The sequence below is a fragment of the Stenella coeruleoalba genome (genome assembly GCF_951394435.1).
Source record: "Stenella coeruleoalba genome assembly, chromosome: 4".
In the NCBI taxonomy this organism is placed as follows: domain Eukaryota; kingdom Metazoa; phylum Chordata; class Mammalia; order Artiodactyla; family Delphinidae; genus Stenella; species Stenella coeruleoalba.
Genome location: NC_137149.1, coordinates 100,416,819 through 100,440,594, shown reverse-complemented (window position 1 = coordinate 100,440,594; position 23,776 = coordinate 100,416,819). Strand labels below are relative to the sequence as shown.

The following is a 23,776-nucleotide window of genomic DNA, read 5'->3' as shown; positions in this document are numbered from 1 at the left end:
CTCTTCCAAAAAATTGCAGAGGAAGGAACACTCCCAAACTCATTCTATGAGGCCACAATCACCCAGATACCAAAACCAGACAAAGATACTACAAAAAAAGAAAATTACAGACCAATATCACTGATGAATATAGATGCAAAAATTCTCAACAAAATATTAGCAAACAGAATCCAACAGCATATTAAAAGGATCATACACCATGATCAAGGGATGCACTTGTAGATCAGGGATGCAAGAATTCTTCAATAAATGCAAATCAATCAATGTGATACACCATATTAACAAACTGAAGAATAAAAACCATATGATCATCTCAATAGATGCAGAAAAAGCTTTTGACAAAATTCGACACCGATTTATGATAAAAACTCTCCAGAGTGTGGGCATAGAGGGAACCTACCTCAACATAATAAAGGCCATATAAGACAGACCCACAGCAAACATCATTCTCAATGGTGAAAAACTAAAAGCATTTCCACTAAGATCAGGAACAAGACAAGGATGTCTACTCTCGCCACTATTATTCAACAGTTTTGGAAGTCCTACCCACAGCAATCAGAAAAGAAAAAGAAACAAAAGGAATACAAATTGGAAAACAAGAAGTAAAACTGTCATTGTTTGCAGATGACACGATACTATACATAGAGCATCCTAAAGATACCACCAGTAAACAACTAGAGCTAATCAATGAATTTGGTAAAGTAGCAGGATACAAAATTAATGCACAGAAATCTCTTGCATTCCTATACACAAATGATGAAAAATCTGAAAGAGAAATTAAGGAAACACTCCCGTTTACCACTGCAACAAAAAGACTAAAATACCTAGGAATAAACCTACCTAGGGAGACAAAAGACCTGTATGCAGAAAACTATAAGACACTGATGAAAGAAATTAAAGATGATACCAACAGCTGGAGAGATATACCATGTTCTTGGATTGGAAGAATCAATATTGTGAAAATGACTATACTACTCAAAGCAATCTACAGATTCAATGCAATCCCTATCAAATTACCAATGGCATTTTTCACAGAACTAGAACAAAAAATCTTAAAATTTCTATGGAGACACAAAAGACCTCGAATAGCCAAAGCAGTCTTGAGAGAAAAAAGCAGAGCAGGAGGAATCAGACTCCCTGACTTCAGATTATACTACAAAGTTACGGTAATCAAGACAATATGGTACTGGCACAAAAACAGAAATACAGATCAATGGAACAGGTTAGAAAGTCCAGTGATAAACCTATGCACCTATGGTCAACTAATCTATGACAAAGGAGGCAAGGATATACAATGGAGAAAAGACAGACTCTTCAATAAGTGGTGCTGGGCGCATAGCACAGGGAGATCAGCTCGGTGCTTTGTGACCACCTAGAGGGGTGGGACAGGGAGGGTGGGAGGGAGATGCAAGAGGGAAGAGATATGGGAACATATGTATATGTATAACTGATTCATTTTGTTATAAAGCAGAAACTAACACACAATTGTAAAGTAATTAGACTCCAATAAAGATGTAAAAATAAATAAATAAGTGGTGCTGGGAAAACTGGACAGCTACATGTAAAAGAATGAAATTAGAACACTCTGTAACACCATACCCAAAAATAAACTCAAAATGGATTAGAGACCTAAATGTAAGATCGGACACTGTATAACTCTTAGAGAGAAACATAGGAAGAACACTCTTTGACATAAATCACAGCAAGATCTTTTTTGATCCACCTCCTAGAGTAATGGAAATAAAAACAAAAATAAACAAATGGGACCTAATGAAACTTAAAAGCTTTTGCACAGCAAAGGAAACTACAAACAAGACAAAAAACAACCCTCAGAATGGGAAAAAAGAATATTTGCAAACCAATCAATGGACAAAGGATTAATCTCCAAAATACATAAACAGCTCATGCAGCTCAATATTAAAAAAACAAACAACCCAATCAAAACATGGGCAGAAGACCTAAATAGACATTTCTCCAAAGAGGACATACAGATGGCCAAGAAGCACATGAAAAGCTGTTCAACATTACTAATTATTAGAGAAATGAAAAGCAAAACTACACTGAGGTATCACCTCACATCAGTTAGAATGGGCATCATCAGAAAATCTACAAACAGCAAGTGCTGGAGAGGGTGTGGAGAAAAGGGAACCCTCTTGCACTGTTGGTGGGAATGTAAATTGATACAGCCACTATGCACAACAGTATGGAGGTTCCTTAAAAAACTAAAAATAGAATTGCCATCTGACCCAGCAATCCCACTACTGGTCATATACCCAGAGAAAACCATAATTCAAAAAGACACATGCACCCCAGTGTTCATTGCAGCACTATTTACTATAGCCCGATCATGGAAGCAACCTAAATGCCCATCAACAGACGAATGGATAAAGAAGATGTGGTACATATGTACAATGGAATATTACTCGGCCATAAAAAGGAACGAAATTGGGTCATTTGTAGAGACGTGGATGAATCTAGAGACTGTCATACAAAGTAAGTCAGAAAGAGAAAAAGAAATATCGTATATTAACACATATATGTGGAACCTAGGAAATGGTACAGATGAACCGGTTTGCAGAGCAGAAATTGAGACACAGATATAGTGAACAAACGTATGGACACCAAGGGGGGAAAGCAGTGGGGGTGGTGGTGGGGGTGGGGGTGGGGGTGTGATGAATTGGGAGATTGCGATTGACATGTATACAAATGTGTATAGAATGGATAACTGGTGAGAACCTGCTGTATGAAAAATTTAATAAAATTCAAGTCCCCTTGGTTCTCAGTGACTAAAAATGTACAAAACTTTTTTAAAAATAGTATTGGGATCGGCTTCTCATTATAGAACAATTTTCCTTGGGCAACAGAGACTCAAATATCCTTAATATTAAAAAGTATATAATCGTATGTATTAGAGGACTATGAATACTAAAATAGATATGCCACATGCAATTTAGAAGAACATGGGCTCATTGGATTTTTCGTAGTGTTAATTACCTGCGTAAGGAGGGTCCACTAAAAACTTCTGCATTAGAAAGCGATTATCACTACTTAACAAATAATTCTATCCCACTAGAATTACATTCCATTAGGTAAAATATTTTTGACTGTATTTTCATTACCTTACCCTCAATTCTTAGAACAGTGCCTGGATGAACAAAGTGTGAATGAATGAATGAATGTGTTACTAATGCTAGTCAAAATACTATAATTAACAGTATAACAAAGAATATGCTATGAACAATTTGTCACTATACTTACGCCAAATGACTACAGATTAGGCTAGAGTTCTGTTTTAAAAAGGGGGGTTATTTTATTTCTTCCGATTTGTTTTATCAGTCAACATTTGTAGAACCAAGAAATTTAACTCCTCATGAATTATCCATGACTGAGAAAAATGATGTGTTCTAAAAATACAAAATAGAAAACAAGTTATTGTGTTTGTGTGTGTGTTGAATTGAATGTTTATATTTACCTAGGTGCTTTAAGTAAACTTTTTCCATTTAGACTCTTTTCATTAAACTCATATTATTGTATTAATCAAGGTTGATAGGTAAAGCTTAGATACAAATCTTTGTCGAACATCAAAGTTCAAGCTCTTTCCACTGTTCTACGAGATTGCTTACTCCATTAGGAGAAAGCCATCTACCTTATATACCAATGGTGATAATCTGTTCTAATCCAGTTAGTGGGAAGTACTCTGGTCTTGCAGTCAGGTTCTGAATTCTAATCTTAAAAATTCTCAAGTACCATTGGTATTGAGTCAACTTTCTTGTTTGTAAAATTAATGTTCTGCCTATCAAGGCATAAATTGCTGTCTAGAACAAAGGAAATTAAAAGTATAGGAAAGCAGTTTGTAAATTGTAAAGCAATATTGAAGTGCATATGACACTGTTCACATTAGCACTTACCTATATCCATTCATATTTTTAAAAATACTTTTTAAGAACTGTGACTTTATACCAAATTTTCTTTGTGGGGATGCAGTAGATTCCCAGATATCTGAAGTAAGAGGACAAAAAAAAAAAAAAAAAAAGAATAACAAATAGCCAGTGTTTAAATTGTACTGTATTCCTTTACATTTAACTGGACTCCTTTTTCAGAGTGAATCCTCATATAGCATTCACATGGCAGTACTTTGAAACAGGAACGGGAGAAATATGTAAAGTTTTCGTTATACATTAACCTCCTGTTTAAAGTCTCCACATTTGAAGTTAAAGTCCAAAGTAAACCATCTAATAGATAATCAGATTCCATTTTTTAAAAGAAACTTCAGTAGAAATAGAATGAGAATAAAATTTTTTCTGTTACCAGAAAACAACTTGTCTTTGCTAGTGCTTTTTATCCCCAACCCAATTAGAGTTTAGATATGACATCAAACTGAGTTCATCAGATCCCTTTCTCTCTTAGTCACACATTTGAGTGTTCCAAATGGTGGTTTGACTGAAGTAGGCAGCGATTTGACTGTTATCCAATCAATTCAATCAAAACAATGTCTGAATAGCGCTAATTAAACCCTGGGATATCAAGAATGAGAAGAGCAATGTGAAAACAACTTGACAATTTTGTATTGTTTAATTATTTTTAATTCCCTGTAATTAGACTACCCATGCTAATTAGACTACCCATCCTAAGTGTCTTGTTTTCCTGTGAAAGATCATCTTGACCTAACCTAATGATTTTGCATGTGAATACTCCTAGAAGGTAAATGTCAATCCAAAAAATATATATTGTATATACATATATACATATGTGTACACACACAAAAATAATATTAAACTTCAAACACTAATTGTACTAATTAAATGCACTGGAGAAACTAAGACTATTAAAATAATGAAGTGTTCACCAGAATACTTAATAAAAAATAATTAAAATGGTGAATATATGAAGCTATTACACTAAAGGCTTATATCCAATACGCAGAGTCAAGACATCTGTTCAAGCAAAGCAAAGAAATAAAGGTATTATTCAAGACTACAATAAAGTCAATTAGTTCAAAAAATTATTTGGTTCACTTCAACAAAATTACAGAAAATTTAAGCTGGTTTCTTCAAACACTTGATCCTTCCAATACTAAGATTAATTTCCATCTTAGCATTAAAATAGACTTAGAACAGGTAAAAAGAAAAAATTACACAAAGTTACAGGAAAGTTGAGGAGAAATATTAACATTTAAAAATTAAAGTCTAGTCATTTAAAAATTTTAGAATATGCCAGTAAAGTTCTTGAGTAATTATTTATTATTGTTAACATTTATAGGCAAAGTTTTTTTATATTTTAGGTATTTGTAATTGTGTTTATACATTTAGAGTATTTTCCCTTCTGGGTATAAAGGAATAGCAGGAAAGTCAAGTACCATACTAGAGTTCAGGCTGTAAGAAAGCATTAATGAAGTACCTGTTTTCAGGACTGGACAACAGATAAGTTTGAGATCCCTCTGGGTAAGGACAAAGGTGAACTCCAAGGTTACCTTGATTCTCTATTTGTATAAAATGTCCTGACCTTGCTATATCAAGCTGAAATCCAAAAGTGGAGCACAGTGATCCCACTGAGCTGAGGAGGCAGAGATTAGAACTTAGGGCAGCTTAAACAGTGGAATTTGCAGAGTAGGGTACCAGAGGGGAAGAATCTGTGTGCAGGCAGGAAATATACTCAGGGGGCATAGCTTCCCCATAGGTCCCACACAGAAGTCTCAGCTGTGTGTGCACAGGGCAAAGACATATGAGGCTTGCTAATGGGTAAGGTTTTTTTTAAAAAATAATATCTGCTTTATTGAAATAATTCACATATTATGTAATTCATCCATTTAAAGTGTTAGTATATTCACAGATACATGAAACCATCACCACTGTCAGTTTTAAAAAATTTTCATCGCCTCCAGAAGAAATGCTATAGCCTTTAGCTATCACCACACGGATCCCCCATTCCCCCAAACCGAGGCAACCACTAATCTACTTTGTCTCCATAGATTTGCCTATTCTGAATATGTCATATGAACAGAATCATGTGATGTGTGGTCTTTCATGACTTGCTTCTTTCACTTAGCATAATGGTCTCAAGGTTAATCCATGTTAAGCATGTATCCATATTTCAGTCCCAGTATTCTGTAAGGGTATACCACATTTTGTTTACCCATTCATGCACTGATGGACAGTTGAGGTTTTTCCACCATTTGGCTACTGTGAATAGTGCTGCTATAAACATTTAAATTTTCATGTGGACATATGGCTTCATTTCTCTTGGGTAGAAATCTAGGAGTAGAATTGCTGGGCCATATGGTAAGTTTAACCATTTGAGGAACTTACAGATGATTTTTCAAAGTAGCTACACCATTTCACATCTCACAAGCAGTTTACGAGGGTCCAAATTTCTCTACATCCCCAAGAACACATTATTATCTGACTGAGAATATAGTCATTCTAGTGGGTATGAAGTGGTGCCTCATTGCCATTTTGGTTTGCATTTTCCTGATGACTAATGAGGTCAAGCATCTTTCATGTGCTTATTAGCCATTTGTATACCTCCCTTTGAGAAAAGTCTATTCAGATCCTTTACCAGTTTTAATTGGATTGCTGTTGTTGAATTTTAAGAGTTCTTTTTGTATTTTGGATACAAAGACTTCTTTCTTCCTTTTGGCTGCGCTGCACAGCTTGTGGGATCTTAGTTCCCCAACCAGGGATTGAACCCAGGCCCTCAGCAGTGAAAGTGCCAAGTCCTAACCACTGGACCACCAGGGAATTCCCTGGATACAAGACCCTTATCAGAAATGATTTGCGAATATTTTTTTTTCCTACTCTGTGGGTTGTCTTTTCACTTTCTTGATAAAAAAAAATTTTGCCCTTCAAAAGGATACTAATTTTATCTATGTTTTCTTTTGTTGTTCATCCTTCTAGTATCATATATAAGAATCCATTGCCAAATTTAAGATCCTGAAAATTATCCCCATACCTTTTTCTAGGACATTAATAGTAAAATAGAAAGTATAGAGTGTCAGCTGAGCTGAGCATTCAGCGGAGGGAACAGGCATCAACCCCAAATCTCCTTGGCTTGTCTCTCTTGTCCTGGGGCTGAAGCAAGGGCAATTTAGTCATGCCAGGCCCAAGGTGGAGTCTACTTCCCACAAGTGGGGCCTGGGAGGAAAAAGGGCACCAATTTTTAGGCCACACTCACCTGGAACTTAGCCCCAGCAACAGGTAGGTGAATGTATGAGGAGAAATGCTGGCATCCTGCCCCTCTCTGGAAAATAGCCTTCTAACTGGGAGATGGGGTGAAAGGGAGCCCTGAGTACTTAGTTATACTTGTCTTGCTGAGCTGGAGCTAGGAGTGAGTGAGTAGGTCTTGGCTCAGATTCCACAGACTGTCACTTTTCTTACCAAGTTTAGTCGATTTTCTTAATTAAGCTTTTCATTTGCTACATGCCCTTAGAATCATTTCCATAGATTTTCACCAGTTTCTTTGGGGAGCAAGTCTATGGAGCTCCTCATACTATCATGCCAAAAGGAGAACTATAGGGCTTCTCCTTGGGGTAATGATAATGTTCTAAAATTAGATAGGGTGCTGGTTGTCCAACTCTGAATATACCAAAACCCACTCAATTTTATACCATAAATAGGTAAACATTATGGAATTTAAATTATATCTCAGTAATTTTGCTTTAAGAAAATTATATAGTTTTATATAAAAATTATGTAATTATATATAAAATTATATATATAATTATATATATGGTTTACCAAAAAGTGGCTAGTAAGGTGTTGAGAAAGGAAAAGAGACTAGAGGTCAAGCAGTGCTAGAAGACTTTGGAGGCCCCACCTTGATAGTGGGAAAACCCCTTTATCACCTTTTTAAACACCAAAGCACCCAGCTAAGACACTAGAAAGACTACACCTTGGAAGTAGAGACCTCAGTGTAGAGTAAGGCCTACTCCAGACTCACCTGTACCGAGTCTAAAATCTACATCCTTACAAGAGTAATAGTGTTTAGAAAGGTTAAGCCCGTCCAAGTTACAGGGGCTTGGGAAACGCTTTGTGCTCTCCACACATCCACCCTAAGAAAAGACAATATTAAGCTCACACGAGTTTAAGATGATTGGTCAGTAACTGAAGTGCCAACTGAAACAAAATTCAAATCTTTACAGGAATATAATGGAATACAGTTATTATAACATATCTTCAATAAAGTACAGTGTATAGTGAAAAAATATCTACACTTGAAGCAAATATCACTGATAATCCAGATTAAAAAAAAAATCAATAGAAACCAACTCTGAGATGGCCCAAACATAGTATTTAGTAGACAAAGACTACAAACAAAGCAGCTTTTATTAATATGGAGAAAGATTTAAAAGATAATATGTTTAAAACATTTAAAGCAAATACGGTCTTGAGTAAACAGAAACTCAGCAGCAAAACAGAAACTAAGAAAATCAAATAGAAATTCAAAACCTGAAGAATGCTAAATTTATTGAATGAGATTGGAGATACAAGAGTAATGAACTTGAGACTAATGAACAGTAATTATCCAAACTGATGAGCAGAGAGAACAAAGGTTAAAGAAGCTGAGTAGAACCTCAGGGATGTGAGATAATATCAAATAGTCTAATACACCACTGGGAGCATGTGTAATTATTATCCTGAAGAGGATGAGAATGAAGCAGAAAAGTCCTTCAAAAATAATGTCTGAACCTTTCACAAATTTGATGAAAAACACTGACTTACAGAAACAAGAAGCTCTATGAACCCTTATCAAGATAGATAGGAAAAAAACCACACCATGCACATCAGATAATAACTACTGAAAACCGAAGGTAAAGTGCTAATCTTGAAAGCAATTGGAGAAAAAAAAAGACACACCACATACAGAACAGCAATAATAACAATGACCACTAACTACTTGTCAGAAGTTAATAGAAAAACATGTTTAAGGGGCTAAATAAAATATAAGGCAAAAAGAATAGCTCTGAAAGGTTTATAAAACAAAAATACAAAGTATGACAAAGTACAAAGGATGGGATGGATAAATGGTATTATGCTGTTGTAAGCTTTTAAAATATGTGAAATGGTAATGAAAATATGAAGTGGAAAGTAGGAAATAAAAATTATCAGATGTGAAATGAGAAGTGTGAAATAGAAAGTGCCAGATATAAAACCAATAAACTTTGATTAAAGATGAGTATTGTTAGTCCTAGAGCAACCACTGAAAAATAAAAGCGAAGAAGCTGCAAAAAATTAATAAAACATTCAACAAGAAGAGGCAAGAAAAGAACAAAGGAACAAAATACAGAAGAGAAAAATGGAAAACATTCAAGTACATAAAACAACAAGATGATAGATTCAATTATATCAATAATAACATTAAACATAAATGAACTAATAAACACTCCAATCAAAAAGTGGAGATAAGTCTTAATAAAAATGATGCAATCATATTCCTTTTTCAAGAGAGTCACTTTACAGAGACTCAAATAGCTTCAAAGTAAAAACATGGAAAAAGATATGCCATGTAAAAGTATAACAAAGCTGTCATGGCTATATTAATATTAGACAAAAGAGACCAAGACAAAGTATTACATAAAGGACATACCAATAAAAGGGGACATGTATCAGAAAGATAAGTTATAAGTCTGTATGTATATAATAACAGAGCTTCAAAATTCAAGACTCTACAACAGTAGAGGAATATAAGAAAAAATGGAAAAATCCTCAAGAGCTGGAAATTTTAACATCCCTGTTTTCCTGCCCTTTCCAACTTCTAGAGGCTGCCCACATTTCTTGCCTCATGGCCCCTTTCCATCTTCAAAGCCAGCAATCACATTACTCCAATCTCTGCTTTTCTCCTCACAGCTTTCTCTGACTCTTACTTTCTGCCTTATTCTTCCACATTTAAGGGACCCTTGTGATTATACTGGGACTACAAGGATAATCCAGGAAAAGTTCCATATTTTACAGCAATCCAATCAGCAACTTAATTCCTCCTTGCTATGTAGCATAACATTCACAAGTTCCAGGCATTAGGACGTGGGCATTTGAGGGGGGCGGGGGGGATGGGCGCCAGAGAGGTCTGCAGGGAATTATTCTGCCTTTCGCAATTAGTTTCATAAAATTTCCTATTTCTTAACTTTCCAGACCCACCTAAATAGAAATTCATGAAAACCAAGGTAATACATTTTCAACCAAGTAGAATTTATTAGATTATCTAATATTAACTAGTGTCACAATATGCTCCTGAAAACTTCAAACCCATATAATTCAATTTAAGTATCACTTTTTTTTTTGCGATACGCGGGCCTCTCACTGTTGTGGCCTCTCCCGTCGCAGAGCACAGGCTCCGGACGCGCAGGCTCAGCGGCCATGGCTCACGGGCCCAGCCGCTCCGCGGCATGTGGGATCCTCCCGGACCGGGGCACGAACCTGCGTCCCCTGCATCGGCAGGTGGACTCTCAACCACTGCACCACCAGGGAAGCCCCTAAGTATCACTTTTTATTCAAATTGCCAGACTTTCTTCTATAGAATCCTGCTTATTACAGAATATATAGGAAACAGCATTATTAGAAACTCTTAATGAAGTTTAACACAGGCTATGAATATTAACAGTCTATCTTTATAGACCCTATTCTGAGAAAGTATTTTAAAATTTGGAAGAGAAATATGTACATTTTGGGCACAACAATCTGTACTATTCACAGCAGATATTTTACCATAGGTAGACGCATTTTCTCATTCTCATTTTCGTTCATCTTTTATTTTTCCCCATTCTCTCATTTTCTCTTTTATCAACCTCTGCCTCTTTCTCTATGATACAAAAAATATACCACCATTGGCAATGCTCTAGAAAATAATTACAGTTTTAATAGGCAGACCTGTTTTCACCAATTAGTTGGCTTCAGTGTTGGAAAATAGCTGAGCAAGAAATTGCTATAAAGTGATTTCTTTTTAACTGAACCTAGACATCTTTTTTTCCCAATAGTACTAAGAATACTTAGCTGACAGTTTACTAGTTATGACTATGCTTATAACAGTGGCAACTATGGAGTTCTTCATTCCATCAAACAGAGGCAGAAATATGTAGCTGTTTGTCCAAGGTTATTGAGGAAAGCTCAGATGAACCTTGTTCCTGGATTCCTTCCTTTTCTTTTTCTTTGTCTTTCCAGGCAGAATATAAAATTGTTTTCTAGTCTGAATAAGCATTTCTCTTAAATATCTATGATTCTCTTTAGCGATGTGTGTTTCTTTATGAAAGTGTTCTTGGGAAATTGATGATTTGCCAGTTTATCATATAAGACTTCTTAAACTACTGCAGTCTTGGTAGATGGAGCCATGGTAGAAGACAATTTTCTAATTTTAGTTCAAATTTTCCTTTTAAAATAAACGAAGCCATCTTGCTTAATAAATCATTTATGTTTGTGAGATTTTTCTAACTTCTGTCCTCTTTTGAAAATATTTATCTAATAGCCTTTTTTGTTTTAAATACAAAGGAATCATTCACAGATTTGCATAAAAATCCAAGTAAAATTATAAATGAATTAGCTTGTTCATCAAAACAGTGATTTGTTCAAATTTTACCTGGATTTCAATGAGCAAAATCAAATTATAGACTTCTATCATAGCCCTTCATTTTAAACAGAGGATTGACAAACTCACTAGATATTTAAATTCCTCCATTAAACTGATTGTTTCTCAGGATTTACCATGTTGAGTTTCTGTGCTAGCTTTTGGGAATACCTAGATGAATAAATTTTAGCTAGACTAAGAGCACTGTGGGAGAGCACAGCTCAGAGAAGGAAGACTCAGTGCAGCCTGGAAATTCAGATCTCTTCTGCACTCCAGGGTGGTAGTCAACCCTTGATCTCCTGGGGGGATTGCTTCCACAATCCCCACAGATATCAAAATCCAAGGATACTCAAGCCCCTTATATAAAATGGTGCAGTATTTGCATATAACCTACACACATTCTCTGGTATACTTCAAATCATCTCTAGGTTACTTATGTCTAACGCAATGTAAACGTTATGTAAATAGTTGTAAACACAATATAATCCTATGTAAATAGCTGTAAATACAACATAAATGCTATGTAAATAGTTGCCATGGTCAGCAAATTCAAGTTTTGCTTTCTGGAATTTTCTGGAATTTTTAAAGTATTTTCAATTCGAGATTGGTTGAATCCAAGGATATGGAACCTGCAGCTATAGAGAGCCAACTGTGTATCCATGTACCTAATCAAAATTCTCCCTAACACATCTTCCCCCAAACTATGTGTCTCCTCCAGCTTGTTCTATCCCAGAAAATGGCATAGACGTCACTCACTTGCTTAGGCCAGAAACCTAGGGAATCACCTCTGACTCCTACTCCCTCCCAACATCTAGTCAACTATCACCCCCCTAATTCTGTCTCCTAAGTAGAGTCTCTTCATCCCATTGCCGGTACCGCAGGCTGAGCCACTGTCATCCCTTGCTTGGACTTCAAAGCAGCCTTCAGACTGGTCTCTCTGCATCTACTTTTACCGCCTCCGCTTCCGCTTCCGCCCTCCACACACTCACCGCTCAACACATTTGTTGTTTTCATTATCTGCTTTCCTAGCTGGATTAGAAGATCCATGAGGTAGTTATGTACACCGTTATAATACCAACTATTTGCACGACAGCTGGCGTAAAGTGGTGTCAATTACATATATGTTAAATGAATAAGTGAAAGCCTTCTTCTAGTAAAAGATAAGAGCAATCACACAAAACAACAACGGGGGTCTTTCAAAGAAAAGAGTGTGAACAAAGACCTTTGGAGGCCCAGCAGCACAATGTGCTCAGTGAACCACAAGCAGTTCAGTTGTACTAAATTTTAATATGCAAAGAGTACCCTACAGAGGTAGGTAGCATGAAGTCACAAACTTTGAGCGCAGGCATTTAACTGAAGGGTTATAAGTAGGGAAGCAATAACATGGTCCTGTTCACATTTCAGATAAATAATGACAGCAACAGAGGGAAGAATGGTCTAAAATACATTAGTTAGGATGCTTTTAATTGCAAATAAGTGCAGCTTGAATAGGCTTAAGTAAAAAGGGAGACTTATTAGGATATTGGAACTTCTCATGGGAGTCGAGAAAAGCAAAGTGATTGGGTTACGAGAGTTCCCTGCAGCCTAGACTGTCCTCCATTCCTGCTCTGCACACCAACTTTAAGGATATCACGTTATGCTACTGATATCCATTTCACCAGGTCATTTATCAGGGAAAGATGCTGATAATGCACTTTAACAATATAAAGAGAATCTGAATGAAAACACTCTGGCAAATGAAATCGATTTGAAGGTCATTTCTACTGGACTACTATAATAGGAGAGTTTTAAGCAGCCTGTTGCAGCATAAAAATGTTAAAGATACTCCTTTAGTAAAGGGTGTAAGGTCTAAGAGTTACTACAAGAAGAGAATGTGATAGCGAAAGAACTAAAGATGGGCTTTATCTCACAATTTTGCCTGGAACTAGCCCTGTTTAGGGAGAAACCTACATTTCCTCTGAAGCCAATGGCAAGATAAAGAGGTGGGAGATTACTTCAAATCGGCTTTTTAACTGGTTTATAATATTATATCAATTTCATGTGTACAACAACTTATTTCGACTTCTGTATATGCTATTTGATTCTTTATGGGCAAAAAATTCCTGTGAAATTCTACTGCTTATTTAATAAATAATTCTTCTAAAATAACTATTTCCATTATAAATTTCTGAGTTGCTGTAACTGTGGCAGAAGATTTCACTCAGTCTTTTTTTATCTTCCCCCCCGCATTGGACTTACTAGAGTAGTCATGGCAAGATGAGATGTCTCAATTAAGCCAATTATTTCTTTCCAACAGAATGACGGTGAGCTATCAACATGTAAAAGAATTAAAGGAGAGTTATATAAATAGGACTGAGAGACGGTTCATGTATTTAGCTATTAGCACATGAGTGCTGATTTTCAGTTGGAAAAAGGTAAACTCAGCCAAGAGAATGCATTTGGCAGCTTGTGTAGAGATTTCTCAGGAGGACCTAAATGAGATGTTGCAACTCTTGCTACATGTAGTTTATCATTAAACAAAAGTGGTAGATGTTATTGCAAAATCAGAGATAAAGTTATAATTGTTTTTTAAATGAAAGAACAGGCCGATCTTAAACTGTAGCAAAATGAATGGGAAACAATCCAGTATATCTTTGAATGAACTAATCATCAGAAGATGAAATACTGTTAAATACAAAACTCTATAAAAATGGATATGTGTATTATCTTAAAAATGGAAACTATAATGTGTTAATAATGTTTCTGAGTTCTGGGCTTCTTAGTTATTTTTAAGTGTTTTGGCACTTAAGATAACAGTTGATTATTAGTGCCACTTGATTATTTGGCACTTCCAAATAATCTATACTAAGATTAAAACACACTTTTAAATTAACTTGCAAAGTAAACTAAGAGTTTAGCCAAAGGAAAAGTTTAGAGGACTTGTAGAAGGAAGGAAGTTCATCTTTGAACAGCATATAGTTGGTCCTTGAACAGTAAGGCTATCTTCCCATATTGCTCCTAGCAATATTTAGAGTATCTTTTAGTCTCCTCTAGCATGTGAATTTCCGTTGGCTTTATAGAGATATCTCTGCTTTAACCTTGCTTAGTTATCCTTTTCCAACTACCTGGACTGTATTTTCTGAACTTAACACTCAACAATTTTCAATATAGATGGAGAATCTTACTAAAAATGTAACTGCTTATGCAATTTGAGATTTTGATGGAATCTGACCATGCAGTTAACCCTTAGCTACTAAATTGATATCAGAATTCTTTACCACTTATCTGTGATGGTCCTAAACTCATAATACAGTCTGGCTTCAAGATTTTCCACTGAGTTCTAGGTCTCATTACCTTCAATAACCTTCTCAGATATTATAAATTTGGAGAGCCAGTGAAAAGAGGGGGCAATAACTAGAATAAGAGCAATAGTTAACATTAATGCATGCTACCATGTATTTGTTATTATGGTAAACCTTGCACAGTATCTTAATTAAGCTCACAACACTCTTGCAACAAAAGTACTAGAAGTTATCATCATTTTGCATAGGAGAGAGATGAGGCTTAGAGAGATGATTTTCCAAGGTTATATAGCCGATAAGAGCTGAATAGGATCAGAGATAAGAGCTCTGATTCCAGAGCTGGTGTACCCAACCCTTATCTGACCCTGTTTCCTGAAAAGATGACTACTGCAAGAACAAGATGCTGACCTGTTTCCAGTGATGGAATGAACGACAACTACCTGTGCCTTTCTGGGCAAGCCACAGAATCTCTGGGGTTTAGTTCCTTCTTCTGTAAAATGAAGATGGTGGATTCTGCATTCTACAAGGCCAACTGTGTACTCTCAAGTTATATTATCCTAAAATATACTAGTTGTATAGTACTAGTAAAAAGAACTTTAAATGAGCTATGGGGAGTCCAAGATTTGCCACTACCTATTGTGATTTCAAGGGTTATTTCTAATATGTATGTCAGTGCTTTAGAAATATATTTGTGTAATATAGCACATAAAAATAAAGTACTATCCCAATCATCTTCAATAAAATATATAGCATTAAAATTATGGATTTGAGCAATTGTGATAAATTGGTTTCTCACTTTTTTTGCCCTTATTAAACATCTAGTCTGCGATATTTTAAGATAATCTTTATTTGTAGTAGGTTTAAACAAAGAGACACCTCCAAGTTTCCATTTATACACATGAGAAGGGTAGGGAATGTCCAAAGACAACACAGAAAGAGGGAGGGAAAATGTGCCCATAAATACATTAGATAAGCTTTAGCAAAAAGCAGAAGTGGGGGGAAAAAAATCTATATATACCCTGACTCTTTTGCAGTTTGACAAAGTTAATGATTAAAATCTCCTAGATTTTCCACTACTTTTTCCCCAGGTTGTCTATTTGCCTTGATTGATGATATTTTATCTCTTGTGGCCCAAGGATGACTGCCCTTCCTTCCATGTAGAGATTAATAATTGATTAGCTCACAGTCAGGAATCTTATTAGTAAAAGGGAATTGGTTACTTTTGCATGCCATTTTTTTTTTTAACTGGGTAACATACAGGAGACAGGAGTGCTACAGGACTTGCCGGCAGAAAAATGAAGAGGATCCTGGTTTTCCTGCTTGCTGTAGCATTTGTGCATGCTCTAGAGAGAGGTAAGACTTACAGTGCTATGACCATTTACAAGAACTCTCAACTAGCCTAATTTTGTTACCATTTTAAAAATTATACACAAGGTGAAAAACAGAAGAATCAGGGCATATGTTGGGGAGAGAGGGAGGAATCAAAGGGGGGTTAATCTGAGCTCAAATGTCACATAGAGTGTTCAATTAAAATAGCCAAGAAGTCACGATAAGAATTCCATGAAAGAAAGAAAAACTATATAATTTGTCACTTTCCCTGTTTTCTTGATAACCAAGATCTTAAAAAATGGTTCAAAATTAGAATTTTTTAATTTGTTAAAGGAGAATGCAAATGGAGGCTATGATCCATCACTGAGCTTTTTCAGACTTCAAATATTCATTGCCAGTGAGAGTACAATATACCATATCAATGATGAAGTCAACAGATTTCTTTGATCTTCTTCAAGGAATCCTCTATATGTAATATTTGAAAATGCATTATAGTTTCTAAAATATCTCACATAAAAGAATTCATTAGCTAAGAAATATGACTATCAAGGTCTCTGAGCTATATTTTTCATTAAGTTCATTCATCACATGGTGTCTTCGTCTTTGAGCAATATACAACTTTATAAGTTCCCAAGCTGCGAAATTCATAATCAGTTCCAATTTACTTTCTGGCTGATTCTTTAATGCTTATAAAAGGAATCTGCATTCATCCGGCTTCAAAAAATTAAAATTTTCATGTAGTGCTTCCAGTTAACCGCTTTACCCAAGTCATATTAATAACATTTAACCAGTGGAATAAAATGCGTGTATCCCAGGAATTAACAGTTATTAATTATGACAAGAATAACCTTACTCCTGACCTTATTTTTTTTAAAAAAACCCTCATTTTTGTCATTAAATTATTTTAAATTTTGTCTTATTCATGTCCCTTACAAGACCTCTGAATAGCCCAGATCCCAAGGAACCCTGAAAGCTTACTCCTTCACCCATGGTTTCCCTGAGGCAGATCTGAACCTGAAAAGTCCTCCTGAAGTAGGTTCAGATCTGGATTTTCAAAACACAGAAAGTCCAGTAATGGTTATGTCCTGGGATTATATGTGGATGCCATAATGTGCCATTTTGAACTACTGACTCAATAAATGTACATTGGCTTCACTTCAAAGAATTACAGTGCTTTGGAGAATAACAGTATTCTGCAACCTCTATTTCAACATCCTTTAGTATTCACTCAGCCTCTGATGAAACAGATGCTAAAAACTTCAAGTAAGCTCCCTTGAAGGTCTGAACTTCACAATGAACTCAATTACCTATGTTCCATAGGTCAGATCATGACTCCCGAGACATAAAGTACAATTACCTACATAATAAATGTCCAATATTTGGGGACAGTAGTCCTGACCCATCAGTCCTCTGTTCTGTAATACCTGAGCATAACCGAAATACCAAGTCAGTGTTTTATCTGGAAGCTAGGTGTGCTCACTCCTGGCAGGAAGTGTACAGATTGAAGGAGTTGAGAGGAACTTTGGATGCTGGAGGATTGGTTTGGGTTGCAGTTCTCTGCCTAGTTCTACAGAGCTGACCAATCACCCAAAGCATTTGTCTAGAACCTCTTTTCCAAGGTGTATTTCCTTCAAGACTCATTTCGGAAATATGTTTCTATGGACAAACATATTTAAGAAATAAGCCAGACATTAGTCTTTCTTGGTTGGTTCATAACCAATGTTTTTGGTGTCCTAAGAGTTCTGAGAAATCAAAACAAGATAATTTAACTTTATTCAAAACAATAAAGTTTCCCAAACGCATGGGCTCTTTCCTAAAATGCCTATATCCCATGGAAGCAGTTTTGGAAAACCTCAGTTCTAAAGTGGATATAATATGAATGTTAGCTCCAGTCAGGCTCATCCTCTTCTATCAAATGGCATTGGGGATTCAGTTCACAAGCCCTTGGGTACATCTTGAGAGAGACGGGCTTACCAAATATGCCAAATCTAAATGATATTATAATATCCACTTTAGCTACCCTGTGAGAGGCAAGAAAGTTATGTTTGCCAACTGCCTCCACTTGGCTTCTTTACTCAAAACTGAAATGGATAAAGCACTAATCTAAATCATATCTTTCCCTCTTCCCAAGAAACAAGAAGGCTACACAATTACTACACAATTACCAAAGAAATAATGCTACAGGAAGCAAAGCACTGCTGTTTATAAGAGCTATTGGCAAGAACATTTTCCTTTTGCTTTAAGCATTTCATTCTCAGCATAATTTTATTAAACATGGTATCAAATAGCAAGAAGAAAGTCAATTCCCCTTGAGGTGGGGGGGAAGCTGTATTTCTCCTTCTCCCACTTACCTGTCGAAACAGCCCTAAGACAATATGTTTCATCCCAATCTTCCAAACCACCACTGAATCACTGTTTCTCTTTTCTACAAGTTGCCACCCCTTCATCAGGAGCCATGTGAAAAACAAAATTGCCCTCAGTTTGATTCAGGAACACAGCTGTACAGAATGCTAAAGAGGAGTAATTTAGAATAAGAAGATATTCTATTGATACTTTCCCAGATATGTCTGTATATGCTCTCTGCAAAATAAGCATAATTTTATGCTTATTTTAGTGCTTAGTCACCTCCTCAGGTGACTGAGGAGGCAACATAGGATTTGAGATCTACATGATGAAAAGAAGACAGCCATGCATATATCTAGAAGTATATTTCAAGCTGACGAACTCTGGGGCAAATGTCCTGAGCTAGGAACAAATACGGCCTGATCCAAGTTCACAAAGCACCCAGAGTAAAAGCATTAAAGAGGCTTAGCTGAGAAGGGAAAGGAGGAAAGGAGGAAGAGCTGAAGTCAAAGAGGTAGCTAACTTCATCATCAAAAGCAATGTTAGGGCTTCCCTGGTGGCGCAGTGGTTGGGGGTCCGCCCGCCTATGCAGGGGACACGGGTTCGTGCCCCGGTCTGGGAAGATCCCACATGCCGCGGAGCGGCTAGGCCCGTGAGCCATGGCCACCGAGCCTGCGCGTCAGGAGCCTGTGGTCCACAGCGGGAGAGGACACAACAGTGAGAGGCCCCAACAGTGAGAGGCCCGCGTACCGCAAAAACAAACAAACAAAAAGCAATGTTAACCTAATAGCAAAATTATGCTTCATTGCTATGAGGTGCAATGCCAGTATGAATTCACCATCATATATGGGGTATGGGGATGAGTAAGCATACTTTAACAGGTCACAAGGTTGATCTATACAGAAAGAAGATGAAGAAATACTTAAAAGGAACTGATTACCCTCCCCCTAGTATCTATGGTCACTTAACTTCTTTATTCTGCCCACTACTACCCTCCTCTCTATTTCCCCCCAGTTCACTCTGTGTCAGCCACACTGGCCTCCACTAGCTCCCACTCTCTGTATTCTGCACCCCAGGGATCTGCCTTAGCACCTCACTCATCTTAGAACATGGATCCCCTCTGTCTGCTCCAAGTTCACGTACAGAGAAGACTTCCCTGACCAATCTACCTCAAATAGCACCTACTACTCCATTTTTCTCTATTCCCTTACCCTGTTTTTGTTGTTTTATTTTGCTTTTATTTTTAGCACTCATCACCTTATTACCAGCTGTTCATTTGTTTATTGTAATGAAAGTAAGATGTAGAATGTAAGCTCCGTGAAATCAAGGACTTTTTGCTCCTTGCTGGAATTCTCAGTTTTAGAACACTGCTTGCCATATATTATGTGTAGCAGTTTTTTGTGTGTAAAAATCACAAAACTAAGGTTATTAGAGTACCTACCTCATAAGGTAGTTTTGAGTATTTAAGGAAAATTAAATATCAACTAGGACACATAATATATATCCTGGAAGGAGTAAACTTTAAGTCTTTTGTTATTTTCATTATGAGTTTTATATATAGTCTCCACTGTGAAGCATTGGCACTAGATTTTATCCATTGAATAAAATAGCTAATAGTTTATTTACAATATGTTAACATGTTTAAAATCTTTCAGATAGATTTATTTCATCCTTTCAACACCATGATGAGCTCAGTACTATTATCCCCATTTTATAAATGGGGAAAACTGAGGAAGAGAGGGGTTAAGTAACTTATCCAAAGTAACTGAGCTAGTTAAGTGTCAGGATCAGAATTTTACATCAATTCACTGGGTTTACAGTCACTCAAAATCACTGCTTTGCTGCCTCTCATGAGACACATACCTGAAATACTTTCACTAATCTTAGAATAAGTGTAAGAGAGAGCCAATCATTGACACCAGTTTAGGGGGAAGTAAGTGAAATTCATTCTGTCCACCACAGTCATCCACAGCTGATCCAAATCCCAGTTCATCCCTATTCCATGAAACTAGCTCTGTCTTCTAACTTCCTGTTTTCCGGGCACTATCGCCTCTAAATCATTTATGTTCAATCCTGAAGAGCACTGTTGGATTTTATTTTATACACTTCTGTTATCAGTATCCAATCATTTCTATATTCTATAAATTTCAGCCCTAAAATATGTCAGCCTTGTACCGAAACTCCTCAGTGGTCCTTTTGTCTGTCTCCTTTACCCCCTGCATAGATCTAGTTCTCAAAGCCTGGGAACACTGGCTCTTTTCTACTACATTTCCACTTTCTTATACTGTCCTTGTGCAGGCCCTTAACCTTCACCCAGCTATTGTAGTGGCTTCCCTAACAAAATCCCTACCTCCCATCCCTTCCCCAATCAATTCATATTAAAACACAATGCAAAACCTGACATAACCTGGTAAGTAGAGTCCAAAAATGAAATACATAAAAATTAGGATCACTGTTGGGAAGGTAAATGAAATGCTAGGGGTGAACATGTATAGCTGACTGGTGGGATTCTAGCTATCAGACTGTCTGATACAAACCCACCCCAATTCTGGTCTCTGTTTGGAGTCATGTGACGGTGGGTACAACCTCAGGCTTAAATAGTAATGTGTATGTTAGGCAGAATGAGCATCCTCCAAAAATGTTGACATTCTAATGCCTGGAACGGGCTAAGAAGTTAGCTCACATCACAAAGGGGAATTAAGGTTTCAGACAGAATAAAGGTTGCTAGTCAGCAGACCTTAAAGTAGAAAAACAATGCTGGATTATCTGAGTGAGGCCAAAGTAATCAAAAGAAGGGAGCAAAACAGAATCAGTCAGAGGATGATGTCACTAAAGAGAAAAGGCACAAAGAGACACAAAGTTGCCAGCTTTGAAGATGGAGGAAGGAGGCCTTGAGCCTAGAATGCTAGGCCACCTCTAGAAGTTGGAGTAGACAAGGAAGTGGATTCTCCCCTAGAGCATCCAGAAAGAACACAATCCTGCCGACACCTTGATTTTAGCCCAGTGAGACCTGTGTCTGTCTACCCAGTAGAAATGTAAAGCAGTAAGTTTAAGCCACTGCATTTGTGGTAATGTGTTACAGTAGCAATAGAAACCTAATACTGTAGGTTTCTGGGTTCTGTGACAGGCTGGAACTTCCCCAAGGAAAGGATCATTGAGTGAAAACATCTCACTGTTGATAGACTATCATCTCATTGGTCAGATCCAGGGAGAATTGGCCAGGAGATAACTGGGGTACATGTTAACTCATTTCCATGCTTCCTGGGAGTTTTCTATTCTCTTCCATTTCCTTCTGACCAGAAAGTAATTTAGCCTACCATCTGAGAGAAGGACTGGAGCAAGCCACATGGGATCCTTATCACAAGGGCATATAGGTATCATCACTGGATTTTACTATAAGAAGAGATGCTAACATTCATTGTGTTTTTACCACGTCAGGCAGGAGATGTGCTAGGCATTTTTACATAGACTAACGTATTTCACAGAACAGCCTTAATAACAAGGTACTATTTTGCTTAGATCCCAAGATTACTCTTCCTTGAGTACAGCTCTGAGTTGGTCATTCCTCTCCATGAATGTATTTCAACAGATACCCCATTACCTTAAAAAATAAGTAAAACTTTGGTGATCAAGTTTTCTAGTATTTAATTCCACTGCTTCAGTTTTATTGGATTACTCATTCTCCAGATATGACTGGAGATTTTCTAACTTCAGATATTTCTTCATGTTCTCTCCACTTAAAATTCCTCTCCAAATTCACTTATTCCTGTTAAAATCCTGCCCATCATTCATGGTCCACTTCAAGTAATAGTTCCTTTCATGAGGTTTTCTAAAAGCTCTCTTCCATTCCATGGGTTCACGTGCTTTGTTTCAATCTCTTCCATGGCAATGATCACTACCTTCTGCTATTGATGTTGTATTCTTATTCTTATCTCTAATATCAGACTTCAGTTCCTTAAGTATTGGTGGCTTTCAAGTTTCTTGTATGTGCTTTATCATGTTATTTATTCTTATATTGTTTTAAAAACTAAGCCCTGTAATGCATTCTAAGTTTCCAATTCAGGATACCAAAGACACCACCCTCACTCATGCCAAAGGTGGGAGAGGGAAACTTGCTCCCTTATCTTCACCTCTGCAAAAGCATTTGTTGATGACAGGGTGCTCAACTTGTGAAGGAAAACCGAGATGGAATGAGATGTGTGGAGGAAGAATGCCTCCTCTGGGACTTTGGTGAGTGTAGCACCTATATGGGCTACCACCCGTGTTGAAACCAAAGGCATCAAATTTGAGTGAGTCTATGAGGCCATCCTCTATGGCAATTTTAGTATTGGGGCAACTGACCCATTGCCCCTATATCTTCTACTGATTTTGAATTTTCAACATCTGAAATGTTCCACTGATGGCATCCTAAGAGGTACAGTTAATTTCCTCTAGATAGTTAATCTATAGATGTCATGCAGAACTCTAGGTTTACTTTCTATTGACTTAAGCTCAAAACTGCACCCCTGCTTGCAAACATCAATATGAAACCAGATCAATGCTTTATTTAATAGTCATTTAAAATATCAACGGAAATGAGACCCAAAAAGCCTGAAAAATGAAATAAAAGTACTAATTTGAATACCACGTCTTTGCTGACAATGTTTCTAATGACATATCGGCAGTTTTCTTTAGTTCCAATAATCAGGGCAACTTCCTAAACCAGCCCAACAATATTTAATTTCTCAACTAAAACCACTACTCTGAATATGTAGCCCACCTAGTTTGAACGAATACTACAAACCATATTCTTTAAGTTAAAAAAAAAACGCACTAATACACTGACCTTTTCTGACATAGATGAGTCTGTCAGTGCAGAATGGAAATAAAAATGTCAAAGGAATAAAATTTCAAAAATATAAATGCCCAACAGTTCTGAAAGCCCATGATTCTCCAGAATAGGAAAATAGCAACGTAAGACAGTTCCTAGCATCCTATATAAGCGTTTTTATTCAACACAACATATATAGGCTCCAACCATTGCTCCCGGTATACAAACAGCTTTTCTAGAGGACCAAACTCGTTTTAGAGAATGATTATAACAATAGTTAAAGCATTCAAAATACCCTTTTTAGTAAAGTTTGTACCATAACAATGAGTATCATATTGTCTATCCCCACTAGATTAAAAGTTCCATAAGGGCAAGGATGTGTCGATTTTGCTCTTTATTGTATATTCAATACTGAACCCAATGCCTGGCACAGAGTAAGTCTTCAAGACATGTCCGTTGCATG

At 36.7% G+C, this 23,776-nt stretch overlaps 1 protein-coding gene across 1 annotated transcript in view; it reads left to right on the top strand.

The window, feature by feature from the left end:
- Positions 1–16,015: 16,015 nt before the first annotated feature.
- Positions 16,016–23,776, top strand: part of GC (GC vitamin D binding protein) — a gene marked incomplete at its 3' end in the record, with an annotated part of 29,507 nt that continues 21,746 nt past the window's right edge. The window contains exon 1 of the mRNA XM_079919826.1: positions 16,016–16,184. Coding sequence (XP_079775952.1) covers positions 16,127–16,184 — 58 coding nt within the window. The 5' untranslated portion in view covers positions 16,016–16,126. The remainder of the gene's footprint in view (positions 16,185–23,776) is intronic.